This window comes from Psittacula echo, assembly GCF_963264785.1.
Source record: "Psittacula echo genome assembly, chromosome: 1".
Classification (NCBI taxonomy): Eukaryota; Metazoa; Chordata; class Aves; order Psittaciformes; family Psittacidae; genus Psittacula; species Psittacula echo.
The window spans coordinates 25,297,580-25,314,835 of NC_137735.1; the positions used below are offsets into that span (position 1 = coordinate 25,297,580).

At 41.3% G+C, this 17,256-nt stretch overlaps 2 protein-coding genes across 19 annotated transcripts in view; one reads left to right on the forward strand and one right to left on the reverse strand.

The window, feature by feature from the left end:
• Window positions 1-15,365, forward strand: part of WDR19 (WD repeat domain 19) — a 47,337-nt gene extending 31,972 nt beyond the window's left edge. For 10 of the 16 annotated variants that reach the window (XM_080639035.1, XM_080639037.1, XM_080639036.1 and 7 more), the window contains 8 exons: window positions 3,468-3,564; window positions 8,433-8,557; window positions 9,239-9,320; window positions 9,960-10,110; window positions 11,996-12,119; window positions 13,655-13,731; window positions 14,328-14,447; window positions 15,237-15,365. In XM_080639035.1, the coding sequence (XP_080495161.1) occupies window positions 3,468-3,564; window positions 8,433-8,557; window positions 9,239-9,320; window positions 9,960-10,110; window positions 11,996-12,119; window positions 13,655-13,731; window positions 14,328-14,442 (771 nt within the window). In that variant the 3' untranslated portion in view covers window positions 14,443-14,447; window positions 15,237-15,365. Of the gene's footprint in view, window positions 1-3,467; window positions 3,565-3,836; window positions 3,996-8,358; window positions 8,558-9,238; window positions 9,321-9,959; window positions 10,111-11,995; window positions 12,120-13,654; window positions 13,732-14,327; window positions 14,448-15,236 lie in introns of those variants that run through there. The other 6 variants (XR_013958877.1, XR_013958878.1, XR_013958879.1 and 3 more) reach the window with 6 other exon arrangements.
• An 867-nt stretch (window positions 15,366-16,232) lies between these two features.
• Window positions 16,233-17,256, reverse strand: part of RFC1 (replication factor C subunit 1) — a 38,450-nt gene continuing 37,426 nt past the window's right edge. For all 3 annotated transcript variants that reach the window (XM_080639040.1, XM_080639039.1, XM_080639041.1), the window contains 2 exons: window positions 16,943-17,134; window positions 16,233-16,370 (listed from right to left, as the gene is read on the reverse strand). In XM_080639040.1, coding sequence (XP_080495166.1) covers window positions 16,272-16,370; window positions 16,943-17,134 — 291 coding nt within the window. In that variant the 3' untranslated portion in view covers window positions 16,233-16,271. The remainder of the gene's footprint in view (window positions 16,371-16,942; window positions 17,135-17,256) is intronic.

The window sequence follows — 17,256 nt, forward strand, 5'->3', positions numbered from 1 at the left end:
GCATCCAATCTCATTTCTAAGAACAGCAGCCTTGCCATCTAGTTGAAAGAAATGCATAGGACTGGATAAGGACAGTGAGCTACAGCTTGATGCCCATAGTGAAGAGGTTCTAAAGGTTTTAGAAAACAGGAATTTTGTGAATGCTGTAATTGTCATATTTAACATTGTTTTGAACTTCAATGTAGAGCTTTCCTTTCCTTGTTTAAAAGCTCTCTCTTGTTCTTCTGAATGCTTTAACACAATCTGCCATAGTCTCTCTCAGTGAGTAACGAAATTTTACTTTATCAAATCATACATAGTTGTTTTAAAAATCTATTTAAGAAACAATTTATCTTTATCCCTGTTATGCTATGGAGGCTGATTTTGAAAATTATCAAGTAAATGGGGTTAGTTGTAGAGAATAGCAGCTTTTATGTGGTGGTATTTTTGTAAAGCTGAAAGTAAGACTAAACTTAAAATAGCCATGCAGCAGAAACTTGCTAGTCCTTTCAAGCACTGATCTTCAAACCAGACCATTGCTCACAGCAGCCTGGTTGCTTTAAATCTGATAAGGTGGCATTTAATGAAGTACCACATAATCAAAAATATTATGCTTATCAAAATTTTGTTGCCTAATTACAAACTATTTCTTAAATATGTTATTATGTCAACTCTTAAATTTAACATGTAAAGAATCTTAATTTGCCACATGTGCTTTTACATAATTTGTCAGGGAGCGTTAACTGGCAAGGTTCTGCTGTTTTCTGTGTGTGTATTTTCTAAGTACAGGTGTTTTAAAAAGCAAAACTAAATTAAATCATGGCTATCTAATACTAAGATCAATCAGATTGCAATAATAACTTGATACAAAGACCATAGGAAATGTGTTGTCAGTTGAAAATTCCTTCCTGCAACTTTTGCTTTTAAAATAACTGACTTTAAAGGTAAGAACATGAAAGTAAAACATGAGGCTAAATTTTCTTAAATGCCTTCTACTTTTATATTTTTTCCACATATGGCTGCCATGTAAGTCATTTAAGTATATTACTTAAGTCAAATATCATTAGAAACATGGCAAATACCGTATAAGACTACTGGTCCATGCTGGCACAGCATCCTTTTCCTGCTGCAGCAGGAGAAAAGGGAGAAGTGGTCGTCAGTAGAACGGCCAGTTGTGGGCATTAGCAGGTGTCAGAAGTTGTGAAGAATTACGTCCTAACCTACCATTCATAATAATTTTTGTTTTACCCCACTCACAAAATAGCAATTTTCCTTTTTAAGGCAGTTTTCAGTGGATAGATAATATCCACTAGTAAGTAGTTGTGGTTACTATATTATCCAGATAACTTTTCCTGTTGTTCAATTATGGTTCTCAGGATGTTTGACTTTTTGATCATAGAATCATAGAATATGATTGGAATATCATAGAATATGGTTGGAAAGGACCTGAAGATTGTCAAGTTCTAACCCCCCTGCCAGGGGCAGGGACGCCTCACACTAAACCATGCCACCCAAGGCTCTGTCCAACCTGGCGTTGAACACCGCCAGGGATGGAGCATTCACAACTTCCTTGGGCAGCCCATTCCAGTGCCTTACCACCCTCACAGTAAAAAACTTCCTCCTTATATCCAATCTAAACTTCCCCTGCTTAAGTTTGAACCTGTTACCCCTTGTCCTGTCACTGCAGTTCCTGATGAATGCAGTTCCAGTGTCCTTATAGGCCCCCTTCTTCAGATACTGGAAGGCTGCTATGAGGTCTCCACGCAGCCTTCTCTTCTCCAGGCTGAACAGCCCCAACTTTCTCAGCCTGTCTCCATACGGGAGGTGCTCCAGTCCCCTGATCATCCTCGTGGCCCTCCTCTGGACTTGTTCCAACAGTTCCATGTCCTTTTTATGTTGAGGACACCAGAACTGCACACAATACTCCAAGTGAGGTCTCAGGAGAGCAGAGTAGAGGGGCAGGATCACCTCCTTTGACCTGCTGGTCACTCTCGATGCAGCCCAGGATACGGTTGGCTTTCTGGGCTGTGAGCGCACACTGAAGCCGGCTCATGTTCATTTTCTCATCAACCAACACCCCCAAGTCCTCCTCCTCAGGGCTGTTCTGTATCTCTTCTCTGCCCAACCTGTAGCTGTGCTTGGGATTGCCCTGACCCAGGTATAGGACCTTGCAGTTGGCTTGGTTGATCATGCGTTGCTTAAAATTGTGCTCCATCATCAGTTTAAAAGTAATTATTTTTGGTCACTTAATATTTTCCTTTATATTGTGAGTTAAAAAGAACAACTTGATTTGCCTTTTTTCTTCCTGTATGCCTGTCTTTCTCTCTTACTTTAATTTCTGTGGTTTTTTCGTCCTTTTTTCCCTTGGCTTTCAAGTAGAGACTTAATCTTTGCAGTTGTTGTCTTTATAGCTTTCGTATTTCTGTTCCTCTATATTTCTGCTTTTGCTACGTGTTTGAGACTTGCATACAAAATCCACACAGTATTCCAGAGAACAGGACAACATCGTTTAATACAAATCTTTTCAAAGATATTTTTCTTCTGTTTTAACATAGAATACACATGGTAAATGATTGGGTTTATTACTAATATTGCAGAATTAGTTGGTTTTGGTTTTTGCGAAGCTGTCTATAAAGCTACCATTGCCTTTTTGGTTTTTTTTTTTTGTTTCCTGATTTATATTTTTAAGTTAGAACTATACCATTATATACAGTATTTCAGCTTAATTTCACCTGGATTTACTAATTCAGTTATTATCGTGTACAGACTTTACTTTTTTTATTGATCCCATTTTAGACATCACTGCTAAAGATATACAATACTGACACTGGTGACACTAGCCCAGTTTTGGGTTTGGTTTTTTTTTTATTTAATAGTTCCTTTTCATCATAAGCAAGGTGATTTAATTCTGTATTTTTGCTATATCTTTAGGAATTACCTAAAATTAGCCAATTGTCCCCTTAATTTTCAGATTTTTAGCTGCCTTTGATGTCTTACCATCTGGTCTCAGAACAGTAACTTTTTAATGGCCAGATTTTGTCATCCTTACTCACTCTAAGCGATGTTTGCACCTAGATCTGGAACACAATTTAAACTTTTCTAGCAAGATTTTGACTTTTAAAAAGAGTCCTTTGGTTCTTTTCTGACACCATGAATGCCTACATGTCTGAAGTTGTTGGGATTTCACCTGGACAACTCTCTATGTGCCCCATGGTCTGCAGCTTTCTGTATCCATATTGGCAGTTTGGCAACTAACTGCCACAGCTCGGTCAGGGTCCCCAGCGTGAGTGTTTGACTATACCAAGAACCAAGACTTGCAAGTGAAGGCAGCATAGCTAAAGCATGTCCATACAAAAAGCTCTTCACAAAACAAGGCAGCTCTTGTCTGTCTGCTTTCTTCGAAGAATGTGGTGGTGGGATAAGTAAAGAAAGGGAACAAGTAGTATGTATTCAGTCAGTATTAACTGCTTTTGTTTGATTTAATTAAGGATGCCAAGTACCTATTCCACTTATACATGGCACTGAAGCAATACAAGGAAGCTGCCAGAACTGCTATAATAATTGCCAGGGAGGAGCAGTGTTCAGGTAAGTCCATTTCCTCTGATGTGGCAGCATCTCTGACACCACACCTTGCAGTACTTGAGGTACTGTTATTTAAATAGGATTATACTTAGAAAAGACATTTTAATTATATTCAAGCTTAATTTGAAGTAGACTTTTTGAAAAGTTTGGGAGTCATACCATTATGTTAAATATTAGAAGAAAAGAAATTGTTGAAAATACCTGCATTCCTTATTACGTTCAAGTAAATGTAGTCATTAAGATTGCTTGCAACTTTACTTTTCTGTCTATCACAGATCTTATAACTGCAGTTTCTACATGCAATTTCCAGCTTGGATACTGATCCTTTAGTCTCTGCATGTGATCTTTTTTCCAGTGGGAGAGGTGCACAAGAGATGATTTCTGTTGAAGGATCAGATACCCGCTTACTTAAGCCTTGTTTTCCCCTGTAATAGGTAGCTGAAGTTAGAAATAGAAAAAAGTAATAAGGGGAGACAGAGCTAGAAGCAAAATAGCTATTGCCTCCATTAGTCATGCTCCTCTGCAGCCATGGCAACAGCCCTACCATAACGCTACTTGCTTTTCATTCCAAGTAACCTATGAAAAATAACTGTAAAGGGAAAGTAGCAGCCTTGGGAGCAGCCAGGCAAATTAACTTATATGGACTGCTTCTCAGCACTGGGCTAGGGAATGGAGAATCTCTTAACCTCTTGGCAAGCATGGTCTTCTAATTCCTCATAGCAGTGAATAATGCATTTGTGCTGATTATGTAAGCAGGAAATGTAAATGCTCAAAGGTTTAAATATTTACCAGCTTCTCTGAATCTGAAAAAAATTATCTAAAATGCAGTATCCCACGCTGTATTTTATCTTCCCTAAGTATAGACGTGTTCTGCAACCCAGGATTAATAAGCACAGTATTTTTCTCATTAAAATCATCAGTCTTGCAGTAGCTGTTTCAGAGTTTTGCATTGTTGCTCTCTTCCTTCAGGAGGTGTCAGTGAATTTGATTTTGAAGTTTACACCAATATAGTTTGTTCTTTCCTTAGAAGTCCATTTTAAAACTAATATTTAACTCGTACTGTTTGATATTTTCCTTTGAGTATGCCACTTTATGTGCAGTTTAAGTTGGATTTATGTAATCACATGATTTTAAGACATCATATTATACTGAGAGTCTGGAACAGAGCATGCAAAATTAATGTTGTTTTCCAGCAACTAATTCTGGACTTATGGCCAGCTGCTACACAGAGATTCCACACAGGTTGATTCAATTGATGTGTATAGAATCATAGAATAGTTAGGGTTGGAAAGGACCTTAAGATCATCTAGTTCCAACCCCCCTGCCAGGGGCAGGGACGCCTCACACTAAACCATGCCACCCAAGGCTCTGTCCAACCTGGCCTTGAACACCGCCAGGGATGGAGCATTCACAACCTCCCTGGGCAACCCATTCCAGTGCCTCACCACCCTCACAGTAAAGAATTTCTTCCTTATATCCAATCGAAACTTCCCCTGTTTAAGTTTTAACCCATTACCCCTTGTCCTGTCACTGCAGTCCCTGATGAAGAGTTCATCCCCAGCATCCTTGTAGGCCCTTTCAAATACTGGAAGGCTGCTATGAGGTCTCCACGCAGCCTTCTCTTCTCCAGGCTGAACAGCCCCAACTTTCTCAGCCTGTCTCCATACGGGAGGTGCTCCAGTCCCCTGATCATCCTCGTGGCCCTCCTCTGGACTTGTTCCAACAGTTCCATGTCCTTTTTATGTTGAGCACACCAGAACTGTACACAATACTCCAAGTGAGGTCTCAGGAGAGCAGAGTAGAGTAGAGGGGCAGGAACACCTCCTTCGACCTGCTGGTCACTCTCGATGCAGCCCAGGATACGGTTGGCTTTCTGGGCTGTGAGCGCACACTGAAGCCGGCTCATGTTCATTTTCTCATCGACCAACACCCCCAAGTCCTTCTCCTCAGGGCTGCTCTGAATCTCTTCTCTGCCCAACCTGTAGCTGTGCCTGGGATTGCTCTGACCCAGGTGTAGGACCTTGCACTTGGCATGGTTAAACTTCATAAGGTTGGCATCAACCCACCTCACAAGCGTGTCGAGGTCCCTCTGGATGGCATCCCTTCCCTCCGGCGTATCAACTGAACCACACAGCTTGGTGTCATCGGCAAACTTGCTGAGGGCGCACTCAATCCCACTGTCCATGTCACCGACAAAGATGTTGAACAAGACCGGTCCCAACACCGATCCCTGAGGGACACCACTCGTTGCTGGTCTCCAGCCGGACATCGAGCCATTGACCACAACTCTTTGTGTGTGGCCATCCAGCCAGTTCTTTACCCACCGAGTGGTCCACCCATCAAATTGGTGTCTCTCCAATTTAGAGACAAGGATGTCGTGTGGGACCGTGTTGAAGGCTTTGCACAAGTCCAGATAGATGACGTCAACTGCTCTTCCCCTGTCCATCAGTTCCGTAACCCCATCATAGAAGGCCACCAAATTGGTCAGGCAGGATTTCTGCTTAGTGAAGCCATGCTGGCTGTCACCAACCACCTCCTTGTTTTTCATGTGCCTTAGCATGCCTTCCAGGAGAATCTGCTCCAAGAGTTTGCCAGGCACAGAGGTGAGACTGAGTGGTCTGTAATTCCCCGGGTCATCCCTTTCCCCCTTCTTGAAAATGGGGGTTATATTTCCCTTTTTCCAGTCATCGGGAACTTCACCTGACTGCCGTGATTTTTCAAATATAATGGCCAGTGGCTTAGCAACTTCATTCGCCAGCTCCTTCAGGACCCACGGATGGATTTCATCAGGTCCCATGGACTTGTGTACGTTCAGGTTTTTAAGATGGTCTCGAACCAGATCCTCTCCTACAGTGGGCCTAGGGTCTTCATTCTCACAGTCCCTGCGTTCGCCTTCCAAGACTTGGGTGGAGCAGTCAGAGCCTTTGCCAGTGAAGACCAAGGCAAAGAAGTCATTAAGAACCTCAGCCTTCTCCAAATCCAGGGTAGCCAGTTCTCCTGATATCTTCCAGAGGGGGCCTACGTTGTCCCTAGTCTGCCTTTTATTCGCTACGTACCTGTGGAATCCCTTCCTGTTATCCTTAACATCCCTAGCCAAGTTTAATTCTAACTGGGCCTTAGCTTTCCTCACCTGGTCCCTAGCTTCCTGGACAACATCCCTGTATTCTTCCCAGGCTGCCTGTCCTTGCTTCCCCCTTCTATAAGCCTCTTTTTTCCTTTGAATTTTCCTTAGCAGCTCCTTATCCATCCAAGGAGGTCTCCTGGCCCTCCTGCTGCACTTCTTTCTGGTTGGGATGCAACACTCCTGAGCTTGTAGTAGGTGATCCTTGAATATCAGCCAACAGTCTTGGGCCCCCCTAACCTCTAGGGCTGTATCCCATGGAACCTTACTAAGCAGGTTCTTGAAGAGGCCAAAGTCTGTTCTCTTGAAGTCCAGGGCAGTGAGCTTGCTGCACGCTCTTCTCACTGTCCTGAGGATCTCGAATTCGACCATCTCGTGGTCACTGCAACCAAGGCTGCCCTGGAGCATCACATTTCCAACCAGCCCTTTTCTGTTGGTGAGCACGAGGTCAAGCATGGCACCTCTCCTTGTTGGCTCCTCTATTACTTGCAGAAGGAAGTTGTGTTCCACACAATCGAGGAACCTCCTGGATTGATTGTGCTGGGCTGTACCTTCACTCCAACAGATGTCAGGGTGGTTGAAGTCCCCCATGAGAACAAGGGCCTGTGAGCGTGAGGCTTTTCCTATCTGTCTGTAAGGCTTTTTATCCACAGAGTCCTCTTGATCAGGCGGTCTGTAACAGATCCCCACAGTAATGTCCCCCACCGCTGTTCTCCCTTTAACCCTGACCCACAAACTCTCTGTTGACTGCTCACCCGTCCCCAGACAGAGTTCCATACTCTCCAGCCTATCCCTAACATAAATAGCAACTCCCCCTCCCCGCCTGCCAGGCCTGTTCTAAAGAGCCTGTAACCTTCCATTCCAACACTCCAGTCATGGGAGCCATCCAAAACTGCTCTGTAGAGTAAAACCATTTGCCAATAGAGGAAAAATTTTGCTGAAATAACTGAATCTGAAATTTCCTTTAAATGCCTCCAGCTGCAATGAGTATGACTCCTTATATGCTAATAATGAAAGCAAAAAACCCAAACAAAAATAAGCCAAAACAAAGCAAGAACAAGCAAGGAGCCAGGAGTAGCCTAACCATACTAAGCACAGATTGTTTTCATCAACATTGATAATTTAGTAAGATGGTGTGTGGGTTCTGGGCAGTCCTTGATAGTATCCTTGAAGCAGTGTAATCTTGTGAATTAATATTCACCATGGCAGAGAAGGTGGACCTAGATATCTTAACGTCCTTTCTAACCCAAACCATTCTATGATTCTATTCTGTGAATATTCACATTTTAGTTTTGACAGATTTTAGGTTAGTTTGGTTGCAGAGGCAAAGAGTTGCCAAAGCCAATAAATTAATATTTAAACAACAGCTTTTCAATAGCTGACACTGAAGAACAAAAAGATGTAACAGCTCTAAATGTTCGAAAAATATCTTTTCTCCTTTTTGTAGTGGAAACAATGCATTGGTACAGCATCTTCTATTTTTAAAGTTTCATTATATGAAATGGTCATCCACATATGTATTTTCCTACTGCTTAGCCAAATTCTATAAGTGTAATTGGTTTTCTTATTTAATTCCCTGGCTGATACCGTTCAGGATACTGTGACAAGCAACTGCCTTCCAGAGAAATTGTTATGCAAAGGTTTTGCACTAAGAATCAACTTAACTTCCTTTTCAGCTTCCATGTGTGTCATTGGTAAAGAAATTGTTATGAAAAATTGAATTTCCTGTTCATTGTTGGTTTTTTGTAAGGAAACTACCGAAATGCACACGATGTTCTTTTCAGCATGTATTCAGAGTTAAAGACCCAGAAGATTAAAATCCCTTCTGAGATGGCTACAAACCTTATGATTCTACACAGCTATATGTTAGCAAAGGTAAAGAATTGAGAAACTGAATTTATGTGTAAATTAAGTTACATAGTTTCTGATTTGTTAAGCTGTACATACGCACACTCTGTATACATAAATCACATTGTCATATAGGTTGTATCACAGAATCCAAGTGAAGGTTAACAGCAAGCTTCAGGACAATCCATGGTTGGGTTTGCCTCTTTGGCATATTGTTTTTTTAAATACTGAATAATTAAAAACCTACATATGACTTCCTGTATTTCTTTTGCATTCGTACTTACAAATGTTATGCTAGTAGTGCAATATTATTATCGTTGTTTATTATTATCCATAAGCAGATCATTGCTCTTCTGTAAATGAAATTAAACAGGGGGTGCTCAGATGATTTCTGGTAGCTAACCTGAATATCTCTTCTGGTAGCCCACCAGAATATCTCTTTGGCTGGCAACCTGCTTCTGGCCTCCCTCTCTGCCAGCAGCGAGGCAAGAGCAGGCACATAGCAGGCTGAAGGCCAGAAAGACTGTTCTGGGAAAGAGTGTCTTTCCTCTTGACTGAGTGCTGGTCCTTTCTGCAGTGCGCGGTACACCTCTGCTCAGTTTCTTGAGAGAGCTGTGGGCTTGCAGCTCCCAGAAGGATGAATCGCAGGAGTGGGCTGCAGGATTGACTCAGTAACAGCCAGTTAATCTGCTGTTTATTGTATTCCAGACTCACATCAAACGTGGTGATCACATGAAGGGAGCACGTATGCTTATACGTGTAGCCAACAACATCAGCAAGTTCCCATCACGTAAGTGCCATCAGCATAGCTGGGCATGCTGTGTACTCTGCAGGAGAATTCATTAACCACTGCATTGGAAGGGGCATTCTCCTCTTGTGATCTTGTGAGGCACACAACAGCACAAATGCAAAGTGTGCTCTGCCATCCTCCCCAGGACAGCTCTTTGGCATAGGGCCCCCAAGATGGTTTCCTCACAAGCAGTTTCATCTGTCCTTGCCCACCATAACTGTTGTTTTGAGCTGCCTAACCCAAACACACACACAGGGTATCAGGATCATATGTAACCAACGGATTGGTTTTGTGACTTCATCACAAAATTTCAATCAGTCTTCTTTTGAAAATACTTTTTGGGTACATGGAAAAAGTAGGCTAAAGTGTAGACTTTAAATGGTGCAGACCAGATCTGGGAGAAATGGTTATCATCAAAACATGCCTGCTGCTGTGCTGAGCTTCAGAGAGTAAAGAGAGGTGAAGCCACAATTTTCTTAATATAGTTACAGGAATTGCACAAATTGTGCAACTGTATACCATGAGGAAGAAAAATACTGTCAGTTTTCATTAGTACCTTTGTAGCTGCGTTAGCTCAAAGGCTTTCAATGTTAATATTGGTAAATAAATATTTTGCGTAATTGTTTCTTTCTGTTACAGATGTTGTACAAATTTTGACTTCAGTTGTAATTGAGTGTCACAGAGCAGGACTGAAGAACTCAGCCTTCAGTTTTGCTGCTATGTTGATGAGACCTGAGTATCGCAATAAAATAGACCTTAAATACAAAAAGAAAATTGAAGCAGTGGTCAGGTGAGCATTGTTCAGCTGTACTTTCAAACATACACAATATCAAGGCTTTATCAGCTTTGGCTGCAGCAGCATCAGCAGTATGTGCTCTTCTGTGAGTTAGACTGCTGCGTAAAATAAAAATGAATGGAAGGGCAAATAAAATAGATGAATTCTTGATGTTTTCTTCCTCCTCTGAAGTTCTGTTTTGATAGATCCTAGCCAGTGTTTTCTGCCAGAGGAGGAAACGTAGGTGAGCATGTAAAAGTGTATGTAACATTTTCCTTATTTATTCTGCTAGCCTCTAACCTTTCTGAGGCTCAGGGACGTGCTGAGCTCATATAGGTGTTTTAGGTATTTATTAATTCTCTAAGCTCTCCATGAGCTTATCTGGTCTCTGCTTGAAACCATGTACATTTTCAGCAACAGGTGACTCCCCTGACAAGAAGTTCCATTGTGTCAAGGCTGGTCCCAAACTAGTTTAATGCAATGCCGTGTACTTTTCCTCTTGGGAGAGGTCAAGCCTTCTCTGTGTCACTTGGGATTTTATAGACCTCTGTTTTTGCTTATTCCTCCTCTATCATCAGTCATGTGTTTTCAGGACCTGAAGAGTCCCAGCTTGCATAGCTGTTCCTTTATGGATACCGATCCTTACAGCCTTTTTCTGAAACTCTTCTCCAAAAAAGTTGTAAGAGGCAGGACTAACAGTATACCTTGTATTTAAGATGTGGACAACCAGTGGATTTACATAGTAGCAGAATGACTAGGTTTGTCATACTTGATTTGCTTTGTAGCATATATTGTAATTGAAGATCCTGTTCCTAAGCCACAGCAGTTCAGAGCCCATCATCTTATACATGAAAACTATTCCCACAAGTCTTTCTTTGGCTTCCCCCTACCCTTGTATTTTCTTGTCACAAAGTTATTCTGGCATCAGTCTGAATATTACCTACAAGCTGTGGTGTCACATTATTTTCACTTGCATATTATGAGTATACAGAACAGCAGTAGGCTACCACAGCTGTGTACTGTGAGAACCCTTTATCCTATTATGTTTAACACCTTTGAACTACTTAATCCAAAGTTCTTCCCTTGTACCTGCTTGTTAGGACTTCCAGAACATTCTATTAAGCTTCTAAAATAACATCAGTGCTAAAAGCCATGTTGACTCATTCTGAATCTATGAAACAGGTTTATTCATAACCTCAGATTGCAAGGGAAACATGCATGTCCAGGCTCACAACATGAGAAATTAGGCTTTCTACAGAGTATCAATGTAACTAAGGCAGCCACCTAATGCTCTCCAAGGTTACTAGGCTAAACATTAGGAAGTACCCTCTTCACTGGAAAATATGCTAAAAGTGAATCCAAGCTCTTTGTCTATAAAAGTTCCATAAATGACTGAAAGTTAAGGTCACGTAAGAAATCTGAACTTAACCCAGGTGCTGTCATGTCTGGATCAGGACCATCACTCTGACAGACACGGGGATGAACAAAAGCCTGGGAAAGGCAATGTTACAACCTGTTTAGTCCTACCCAGATCCCTGTTTATTTCTTGTTACTTCAATTCTCTGTGGTCACTTCTGCCACGGAAGAACACTGAAATAGAGAAACTGTAGCTTTATACACGAGTTTCAAAAGCTTTTGAAGTATTATGACCCATTACAGCTTTAAAAAAAGTTGTATAGTTTCAAATTAGATGGAAAGTTACGTATTTTTGAGTTTACATAACTGCAATGAAGCTTGGGTGATAGTTAAAAGGAAATACCTGGTAGAATACAACATAGCAACTGGCAGCTCCACAACTAACTCAAAGGAAAAACACTTGCTAAATCTTAAAGGCATTGTAAAACATCTTTGATCAAGTTCAAAGCACTTGTTTTTATCCACTTTTGTATGTTTCTTCTAGACATCCAAGCTCAACAGTGATAGAAGAGCCAACAACAGCCTGTCCCTACTGTGCATTCCAGCTCCCAGAGTGTGAACTTCTGTGTCCCAGCTGCAAGAACAATCTCCCTTACTGTATTGCAACTGTGAGTATCTGCTGCATCTCTGCAGTGTGAGCAGGAATGCAGAACTGCTCTTTCCTTCTAAAAATAAGGTCATTTGAACAAAGCTTGCTGGTAATTTCAAGCTAGATAATGGTTTTGTGATTAAACAGAACTGTGCTGCTGGTGCCTGCCTATCTCACATGTTCCACTGCTCAGAGCAGTAACAGCAAGGACAGAATCTCCCCTTTCTTTTTCCATGTGCAGGAGGCTTGCAGAGGGCACAGCTCTCCTCCCCTGAACTCGAGGCTGCCAAGACTTCAGATAAATAAAACACAACCGTAACCAAACCACTGCAAAACCTGTTTGGGGGAATACCCAGAATGTAGCAGGATTTTTGGCACTTCCAAGATTAGTTCAGCCACTGACCTAGTACTGGTACTTACAGAAATGAGAAGGTTTTTTTGTTTCAGGATACTTTAAAGCATGCTGGAAAGGTATGGGTGCGGTACCTTTCCCAGTGGAAGAGCCATGCATCCTACTGGTACCAGCATGAGTACAAAATCTCTAGACTGAGGTTAGCTACTGTATAGTTAACACTATTTCTGTTGGGTTCAAGTGTCACACTAGAATCACAAGAAAAAACCTGAGTATTTACAAGCAGGAATCCAGTGTTGGAGTTAACATTCTTTATTAAAACAAAGGAATTAAGTCTTACAAAAAGAAACAGTAGGAGCAATTATCTATTTTTAGTTACTCTTGTTTTAACAGAGTAAGATAACCAGTGTATTTTAGAAGTATTATCTTCAAGAAATAAAACAAGGCTTTTAAACACAGCTTTATGAGCCAAGTGATGTACATATTCATCTGTATTTCACACCATTTATTTAGGCTCCAGCTTGGTTATAGCTCATTAACATCACAAGTATTGGTTAGCATCATTAGGAATGCAGCATTTTCAAACACCAGTTTTGCGTCAACAGTCTACGTTGTGTATTGTACTAGAGCATAAATCTCTTATGCATAGTTCAAAGTGCTGTTGTGTGGTTTTAGTATTGAAAGGGTACATATGAATTCTTGCTATCAAAAGCAAATTAATAAACCATATCCCAAATGAGGAATCGTGTCTGTTTTAAGAGGCAATTACCAGGCACTCACTATGTTCACATTTGTGACAGCACTAAAAATGACCTCCTGGGCTCAGGTGATGCAGCTTCAGGGCTTTCATCATGTGTAACACCAGGAATCCCAGTATTTTCTGTGCAACTCTAGACACATGTACAGGTGACATTCTAGAATTGCTAAACAAATCATTTTAAAAGTTGTGATTCAATACACTCTTAAGATTTCTTTTTTTGAGAGGAATGCAGATTACAATGAGAACAGTCTCACCGAAAGCTGCTTTCTCATGACAGACTTTACGCAGGAATCCAACACCAGTAACATCATTTGGGGTTTTAATTCCTCAAAATATATAGAGCTCTGCTGCTGAGACTTTTCCACAGTAATGGGTACAAAACTAAATGCCCAGGTACTAGGCCAGCCAGTGCCTTTTAATTACTTGAGGCTTTTGCCTGCAGGGTCGCCACATGGTCCAAGATGACTGGACAGTCTGCCCGCACTGTGACTTCCCTGCCCTCTATTCAGAATTCAAAAAGTAAGTTGAGATCTTTTTTCTACTGCAGGACTCCAATGTTTGATTGTATTTTAGCAGCAAACTGCTTCATTTGGTACTAAAAACAGGTAACAGCTGGGTTGGGGTGGAAGAGGAATCCCTTTACTTGGTAGTTTCACCTAACATACAGAGCATCACTTCAAAGTGAACCAAAAACTGCAATAAAGAACTCTACCAGAACGCAGGGCTGCAGCAACAGGACCAGAGATGGACGGACTTGTGCAAGTTCTCAGCTCCTTCCAGGAAGACAATCTGATGTGGGGCAGCAGTCCCCAAAACCAAATACACACAATACTGGTGCAGACTAAGGCAGCGACAACCTCTCATCCCTGATAATCATACATGTGGGAATGGGACAGGATTGCTCTTGTTCAGATGTCAGAACTGTGAAGCTGCAGAATCTTCATGTTCTAGCCCAGGCTTCTGTGTGTATGTTGTAATTGCTATTGCTCTGGCCTGTATTTGTTACATAGAACAGGTCGGAACTTTGCTCTGTGCTTTCTGCTTCAGGCCTGGCTCTTCCTTAGAAAAATGTTGTTAGAATTCTCATCTGATCCATCACCCTTCTTTTGAAACAGCATGTTAGAGACTGAAAACACATGTCCAATGTGTTCTGAAAGGATTGACGTTGCTCATCTTAAGAAAATAAATGACTGCACACAGTATCTCACACCAGAAAATGGGGACCAATAATGCAGGTATGTGCTAAAGCCTGTACTTTTATACTTAATGGGGCTCATTCTAGAGGGGATGGAGAGTGTTTCCCAGCAAGGGAAGTGCAATGTTCAGGGATCTAACTTACAGCCTGGGTCTGTGCCTCTGATACCAGAGCCCCAGCTTTATCGCCTCCTTGCCCGCAGGCATGCAGACACCAGCAGGTTTTGCTACTGCAACTAACCTGGTTGTTAAATCATTTCGGTAGTGAGGCTTCAAACCACTTTACCTCTTTGATCATCTTATCATCTGTGGCATGTTTATCCTGAACACCAGCTGGGCTGTAGCAGCAGCGAGAACAGGCTGGAGATCACAGCAGCATCAAAGGTTTCTGAACAGCTACCAACAAGTGTTTAAGTGTAGGAAGATTGATGCTGACTGGAAGGAGCAAATCTAAAATGCAGGTTACATGATCTTAGCTTCTGTGTTTAACAGAATATAAGAATATAATCACAGGGTAACAGCAACATAGTATTGGCTGGACATACTTGTATTTCAAAGTGAAAAATGACACCACTGCTCTGCCTCTGTACCATGCACTTTGATCCAAGACTGCACTTTTAGTTAAAGAAATGGTAACTGAAAAGGAGTTAAAGAAATTCCTCATTAATTTTAACATTTGAAGGCAAACACAGTCTGTGAAAACTTACCTACAGGTCAGAGTAATGCACAAATGATACTACAAATTATACAATAATAAACTTTTTTCTCCCAGTCTCAGAAAGCTGTTGTTTGCTATCACAGTCTGACTGACCACCTCTGTTTTCTTTCAGAACGGCATGTGTCATCTGGCAAGCAACAAGGAAAGCTCCATCACTGCATCACACATCTCTTCCCTCTAGGATTTAGTAGCAACCATGTCACTTTATTTTGTGGTAGCCTGTAAATATTTAGCTTTTGATAAATTTTGTACTTTGTTATAGTAATAAAATTGATGGATAATTCTTCTTACCAAGCCAGATGTGTATTTTATCTGCACCAGAGACAAACCAAGGGGCATTCTGCGTTATGGGAGTGGCAAAACCCCCAAGGCATCTCTCTTCAACATCAGATCCGAACTTTTATGACTATTTTCTATTAAACATTTCTTACTTTAAAGTATTCTTTTCTGGTTTTGATTAAAGATGCAACTCATACAAGCACAGGCTCCTCATGTTTTGGAACTAAATCCCTCACTGCTTTTCTGTGCTTCTGACTGACAAAAGGGAAGTTTTAGGAAAAGAGTAACACCACATCCTGTATGTGAAGGAAAGCCAAAACCCTGAAGCAAAGAGAGGGCAAGACAACATTCCACAAACTTAACCAAAGCTTTAAAAGACTCCTGTGAAACGTTTTATTGCCATTTTATACTCTGCTTAATTTCTATAATGTACAAAGGACACCATTTAGGTCAGGGGGGGGTGTGGGGTGGGGTGTGGGTGTGTGTTGGGGTGGTGCATCATTTACAAGAGTTCCCCACATAACATCAGGGGATTTGTTATAAAAAAGAAGAAACAAAACCAAAAAAAGGTAGAGAAGTCGTAGGAAGACTCAGCATAGATGCCAGGTAACTAAGGGTCACGGTTTTGTTCTATTCATGCACCCTAGTATCTGCTGCACAAGGCTAGTTAATAGCTTGTAATGTTGTAGCATGTTAAGAGTAAGTACCACACAGCACAGCGCCAGAGTACGGTAGTTACATCACCTCTATAAGAGGAGCATTTTCAACACACCGGTTGTACCTTCCCAGTTCCAGCACTGGATACATGTCATGGTCCTGCCACAAGTTAGATAAACAAAACTGCATCCAGAGCAAGGTTTTTTGCTGTTTAATGTCTTGTTTTCTCTTTTCTCTTCCCTTCTTTTTTTGTCGTTTCTTCATTTTTCTCTCTTTTTGGCAGCTTGGAAGATGACTTCACCTTTTTTTGCTGTAAAACAGAATGTGCAGACCGTTTTAAATTCAACTGCAACCTGTCAAAAGCACAAGTCACAATGCTGTCAGTGGTAAAAGAAAACAGTCTCTTTTGCTCCCCTTTGAGGTATGAAGTTTAAATGCCACGGGGCATACAGACTCTACTATATTCAGTCCTGAGGGTTGACCACAGCTCCCTGATTTGGCAGTACATACAAAGGGCATTACTGGAACTGTTGTCTGGGATAACCACATGCAGAGAGACCTGTGGCTGCTCCTTACCAATGGCACCATCCCCACCAACACTTAAAATACTACTAAGTTTTGGAATTGGGTGCAGTAGTCACGAGTTCTCAGTGACACCTCACTCTGAACCACCACTCAGGCAGAAAGCAATGGATGGAAATAACTTCAAGACTTTTTCGCACTGTCACTAGTTAAGAATTTTAAAATTGAGAGGTGACGCATTCAGCATATACTATAATGTTTTTCCTTCATTCAGATGATGTTCCAAGTCCTAGAAATGTAATTAAAAGACAAAAAAACACAGTTCAGTGGGGTAATTTTACACTGTACAAGCTAAGTCACCTTAATCATTGCGTCACTGTCAACTGTATCTTGCTCATCCTCATCAGATTGGATCTCTTCCACATTAAAGTCTTCGTTCATTTCTAAGGTGGATACAGATCCTGACTGCCTTCTAGATGTCTTGACAGAATTAAGTGAATATGGAGTCAGATGTGCCTCTCTGTTGTAAGCACGTGTAAAAGCTGCTTTGACCTGTGAGGTTGGAAGGAAACACTATGAACATCAGCTTACAAACTGCAGATTGTTGGCTAACCAACTCCTGGCTAGAGATTCCACATCATCTTTCCTTTGGGAAGATGTGACTAAAGAAAGAT